The 6,204-nt window shown below is 39.3% G+C and overlaps 1 protein-coding gene across 1 annotated transcript in view; it reads right to left on the reverse strand.

Moving 5' to 3' along the window:
- Positions 1 to 6,204, reverse strand: part of LOC123980808 (receptor-type tyrosine-protein phosphatase H-like) — a 32,380-nt gene that overhangs the window by 24,999 nt on the left and 1,177 nt on the right. Inside the window, exons 2-4 of the mRNA XM_046065359.1 lie at positions 4,385 to 4,620; positions 3,376 to 3,633; positions 2,620 to 2,877 (exon numbers count right to left, since the gene is read on the reverse strand). Of these exons, the coding sequence (XP_045921315.1) occupies positions 2,620 to 2,877; positions 3,376 to 3,633; positions 4,385 to 4,620 (752 nt within the window). The remainder of the gene's footprint in view (positions 1 to 2,619; positions 2,878 to 3,375; positions 3,634 to 4,384; positions 4,621 to 6,204) is intronic.

A 6,204-nucleotide genomic window follows, 5' to 3' on the forward strand; every position in this document is an offset into this window, starting at 1 on the left:
TTAAAGAGGTGGTATTATGCTTTTTGGCTTTTTCCCTCTCCTTTACTGAGTTATATATCTTTTTTGTGCATGTAACAGGTTTGCAAAGTGAAAAAGCCCAAAGTCCAGCCCAAAGGGAGTTCCCATCTCCCACAGAAAACTCTGTTCTGAACCGCTTGAAAACAGCTTGTTTGTAGTCCAGCCCTTCACTTCCGTTACTTGTGACGTCACAATGAAAACGCGTCATAAAGCTTGCCAAGCGGCTAGCGGGGTCAGGCATGCCCTCAAACCAAGCTAGTCTGAGCGGAGGCCCTTTGGCTCGACTCGCCTTTGTTTGGGTTTCCATTGTAGAAATGTTGCACCTGCTTCCAGGTACTTTTTTTCGTATCACCTTACTTCCCTCGAGGTTCCATGCGAGTTGAGGGATACTAAACTGTAACGTGAAAATACGACAGACTGCTGATTGGTCAGAGAGAATCGTCACAATTCACTGCATCATCATTGCGTGTCGCAGACAGAGGCCAGCAACAGAAAGTTATATATTTTACAGTTTACGTATGGAATTTCATCACTAAATCCACTTCTGAGAAGTCTTGAGGTGAGAAATCAGCTGTGTAGATTTTGAATATTGACAGTTTTAGAGAAGTGATGGCGGAACAAAAATGTGCTTGAATATTGTCGGAGTTGAGGATCTCCGCAAGTGGCTGCGGGGGAAGCCTGTGCCAACCCGCGGGAGGAGCGTGTGAGGCCGGCCAGCCGCCCGCTCACAGAGCCCTCTGCTCCCGCCGTCACACAGACCGCTGCAGCAACAACTGCAGAAGAAAACACAGCTGGAAGGTTTTCATACCGCTTATCTGTCTTTACATTCTGAGGAATGTTGAAATGTTTTAACTTAAAAAGACGATGCAACTCCGACTCTGTTTGGACCTGGAAATTCACAATCACAACCTGTAAGTATGCTTTATTGGTTGTGAATTATATTTAAAATAAACACGACAATATAACTTCACAGACTGTTCAAGTGCGGAGTTGTTGTAAACGTTGGCTAACACAGCTAAAGTTATAACTATAATGCTAATCTTACATCAGATGTGAAAACTACTGAGCAAATGTTCAAATTGTTCAGCCAATTTTTATGTAAAATTGATTTGAAATATGGTGATTTTTGTAGTGGTTTATGGTAAGATGTGGAACAATGATGTTGTGTGGTTGTGGACTTGAGTAACTTATACTAGGTTACGGTCTCACTCTGAAGCGGCTTTGATGTGGATCACACTACCTTGTTTCTTACGACCCGCTCTTCTCTGCTTCTGATTGGCTAGTTGTCCTTACCTGGGAACTGCACATGTGCAACTCCCAACAAAGATTTTGTACAAGTAAGATGCATCACTCTGTAGCTCCAGAGCGGAGCGTACAACACACAGGGTGAAAAGAGGAGCTGCAGCAATGTGCAGTATGAGAAAAATATGGTGTTTTTTGAAAATTAAACCATGTAAACCTGTTCTGGTACAACCCCTAAATAGGACTTTAAACCTGAAAATGAGCAGAATACCACCTCTTTAACTACTCTAAAGACACAATAAGAGGAAAAGAGAAGCTGCGTGTCCAGCCAATCAAACCAACTACACTTGAAGCGCTTAATTGTTGTAATGGAATGTAGCGACAGTGACAAGTGATGTGAATTTCAGAAAGTGAGAAGTGTTAAATGATACCAGAAGATGAAACCAACGGAAAGCCAAGCTTGTGGTGATAAACTTGCAACAGCGACGAACATGCTGCAGCTGAAAGCGAGCGGCTGTTAAAAACATGCATTGACTTGACGCGTGCAGGCCTTTTTTATTTATGGTGCAGGCAAACAAAGGGGAAAAAAGATGTGCTCTTCTCTTTCTTTCGGTGCCATACAAATCTTAATTTTTTTCGACGATCTGGTCACAAAAAGTATCGATTGACATATTGGTTTGACTAGAACCGATTTGATTCTTCTCGATACTGAGTTGTTTCAGTCAATACCATAAAGGTATCCAGTAGCGATACCCAACCCTCGATGGAACGAGCAAGAAAGAGGAGATTTTCCCCTGTTTGGGAACATTTTGAGCTGACCAAACCTAATTTCCCTATACATTGGCATCACAAACATCATTCATTAATTTATTCAATTTAAAACTTCACACACCAAAGCCATGGTGTCATTTTCATCACTGTTCCTGTTTTACATTTATTGTCCACTTGATGGCACAATAGAGCAAATGAAGCACCATGAGTGAACCAGCTGGATAGACAGCTTCACTGCTTCATAAAGCTTCATCTCGCCATAACTACTCTGATGCCCACCTCATTTCCTACTTCGCTCTTCATGGATGGATGACATCAGTGGGCCAAACTAAATCGAGGGTTTTCTTTTGCTATAGTAATGTTTCTTTTAATTGCTTTTCAGTTGTTCTAAGTAAATATGGAAGAATCCTCCTTAGTGCCCTGTAGACCCGTGTTTGAATCCGGGTAGGGAGACTGTTCTCGCCCTTCACTACACAGGGAAAAAAATACTATTTGGTTAGTACTATTAACTGTCCTGTTGCTTCCCAAGTTGCAGGATGAAAATGCTATTCCCGGTTAAATACACATTAATGAAGTCAAACATCTTACCAGTAACTGCAGTAATGCTCACTCCACTGCTTCTGGCGTTCTCAAACACAGAGAAGAGAGTGAATGTGTATGTAGTTCCAGCAGTGAGAGATGAGACTGTGTGAGTTACTGGTCCATCTCCATCTGGTGCAGTGATGCTGATCTCTGCACCATTAAACAGGAGAATAAAGCTGATGTTGTTGTTCACTTTGTTCCACTGCAGAGTGATACTGGTCTCATCTCGTCCTATTGATCTGAAGTTTTCAGTTTTTGAAGGAGCTGAGACAAAAAGAGAAGTGAAACATATAATAACTAACTGTACATAAAAGTGAAAATGTTCCCATTGACTATTAAAGATGTTTCATTTTGTATCTCCACATCAATACAAATGAATACTGATTGTCACGAACAGAGTGAGTGAAACAATTCTTTGTATTACTAAGAATGTTTTTTTCTGGATCCAGATGTCACATTCTGTAGTCATATCCATCACACTTTATATCACAACAGAGATGTACTGCACGATAAATGAAGAATCACAATGTACCAAAAGTTTTAAAAAGAAATCATTCTTAATGTAAAAAATATTTTACAGTGTTGGCCAAAACAATGCTGAGTTAAATTAACATGTAATAAAGTGCATGTTGTTAAGTAGCACATTCCTTTAATGAATATTATACCCAGTAGATACGTCTTAGTTTTACACTGGTGCTCTGAAAAGCAAATGATGGCTCGCTAAGCAGATACAGAGCATAGAAATAAAGTGACATATATTACCGGTAACTGCAGTAATGTTTACTCCACTGCTTCTGACGTCCTCAAACACAGAGAAGAGAGTGAATGTGTATTCAGTTGCAGCAGTGAGAGATGAGACTGTGTGAGTTACTCGTCCATCTCCAGCTGGTGCAGTGATGTTGATCTCTGCACCATTAAACTGGAGAATAAAGCTGAAGTTGTTGTTCACTTTGTTCCACTGCAGAGTGATACTGGACTCATTTTGTCCTATTGATCTGAAGTCTTCTGTTTTTGGAGGAGCTGAGAGAGAAGAAGAGAAGGGAATGAATTTATCAACAAACAACTTTGCGTGAAAAATAATTCATGCTCCATCTGAATGTTAAGGTTGCTCCATTTTGTCTTGCATTGTTAATAAAACCTAATGGTGGCCATGAGAGATATAGTTAATTAAGACCCACATTTGTCTAATCAAGAATGCTGTGTCACATTTTACACCTAACCACATCACAGAGTGTGTTTCATAAGACATGTGTAATGAACAATAAATCAAGAATACAAATTCTTTAAGTTGTATTATTATGGGGAAATAAAGGAGTTTAATGTGTTGGCCAATACAGGACTTGATTTGAAGTAGAGAAGCAGGACGTTAGAAATAATACATTTTAGTTTCACACAGTCACACAGACACACTGAAAATTCATCAGCTGTTTGATGCAACACCATCACTACTTGTAAATCAGTTGATTGATTATTTTTAATCTACTGCATACTTTCTCAGTTTAAACAGTAAAATTAAGAATGTTAACTTTTAAATACTGTGCTGTTTACAACATGATCACTTCCCACAGGTTTATCTGCTGTGTCTTCTGAACAGCATTTAGTCTATGCAGAAGAACAGACGTAAAGAACATTTTTGTTTCTGCTTTAACAGACTTCTACACAAGTCTAAATTCAGTGTGGTGTATGGTACTGATCTTAAATGTAGGAGATATATTTGCCTTAATGCAACAATGAATCTTTACACAGTACGTGAGTAAATAAGATGCATTACTTGTTGAGTAACAGATGAATGGGAAAGTGAGGGAGCAGCTGTCATCAGACCACAGTCCTGAGTTTCTGAATGATGTGGTGACACACTGCTCTGTGCTGTCTGGTTGCCCACTGGCCCAGTAGTGAAACAGCAAGGTGCTCCCATCAGACCACAGTTGTTCCCAGTGCAAACCGATCCAAAGAAGGTCACCTGCTGCCAGGTTTGTGATGTTGTCATTTTCTGCCTGATTTCGTATACTGCGAGAGAAACAGTAGCATATACACATCAAGGGTGAGTTGAGTTTAACTGAAGAGGTAAAACATAACTGACAAAAAAAAAACAATCAGCATTGTTAGTTATTTTTGGGAAATATAATGTGATGGGTAGAGTAGAAATGAAAATTCTGGCTAATTTGTGTTTTAAATTAGTTTCCAATATACTATTATATAGGCCAAAAGTTAAGATAATGATAAAAAAAAGTATAAATGTGCCAATTATACTGAGTTGGTGTTCAACATGTTTTGCATGTTATAGGCTAATTAGTATGTTTTATTGTTGTTTTATTATGTTTTTCCTGATTAATTAAACACATTTCTTGAAATGATGCCTCTTTTTCTCAAAACTCTAAAAACAAATCCACAACTTCTCACCCAATTCCCCAAACTTCCTATTTTCAGGTCAAAATTAAGCTCTCCACTAAAAACCATTAGATTTTCTTTCCACCGGCGGAATGTTTGTTTCAAAACTCAGTGTGTAAAGAACTGAGATTGATTGAACACATTTTGTGTTTGTGGAAAATGTTTTATATTTACAGATTACCCCTTTACACGTGGATCGCTCATCTGTCCCCACAATTTGAATTGAAACAAAATGACCTCCATACAAATCACCCACCCAAACAAGCAGTGGAGGATCGAGGCTTCGGCAGACTGCAGCGTGTGGGAGAAGTAACACAGTAATTAAGTAAATAAGACATTGCTCTGCGAGTATACGGCTCTATTGAGAGTAACCATGGCAATGGCGTCTGTGCGCTACACAGCTGTAGCCTATTTAAGTTAAAATATCAATATCAATTTTATTTATGTAGCACACTTAAAACAACCAAGGTTGACCAAGGTGCTTCACAGGTTAAAATACAACAACAAGACACTACTTACACAGTAAAAGTACAGCAATAAAACATTATAATATACCGTATACGATATATAGTGATATTGAAATTGCCAGGAATGATAACAGACTTAACTCGAAGGAAATGCCAAAGAAAAGAGATGTGTTTTTAACAGTGATTTAAAACGTTGGAGAGTTGGGGCGGTTCTGATATGGACTGGCAGGTTATTCCACAGGTTAGGGGCAGCTACACTAAAGGCTCGATCGCCTCTGGTTTTAAGTCTGCTTCTGGGTCCATCCAGGAGGAGGAGTTTGGCGGATCTCAGCACTCTAGCTAGAGTATGAAGAAGCTCCGTTAAGTATAATGGAGCCAATCCATTAAGGCATTTAAAAGTTCAAAGTAAGATTTTAAAATCAATCCTGTAATGAACAGGAAGCCAGTGGAGGGAGCGCAACACAGGTGTGATGTGGTCCCTCTTCTTCTTTCCTGTCAGGAGGCAGGCAGCAGTATTTTGGACTAACTGTAGGCGCTGAATAGATGACTACATATAAGGAGTTGCAATAGTCAAGGTGGGAAGTTATAAGGCATTTATCACCCTCTCTATACCTTTAGGAGGGAGATAGGCCTTTACTTTGGCTATACTGTAGTTCTCAACTGGAAAAAGCAGGATCTAACAGTGGCGGATATCTGTTTATCAAATTTAAACGCACTGTCCAATACAACACCAAGA

Source organism: Micropterus dolomieu, linkage group LG12, assembly GCF_021292245.1.
Source record: "Micropterus dolomieu isolate WLL.071019.BEF.003 ecotype Adirondacks linkage group LG12, ASM2129224v1, whole genome shotgun sequence".
NCBI lineage: Eukaryota > Metazoa > Chordata > Actinopteri > Centrarchiformes > Centrarchidae > Micropterus > Micropterus dolomieu.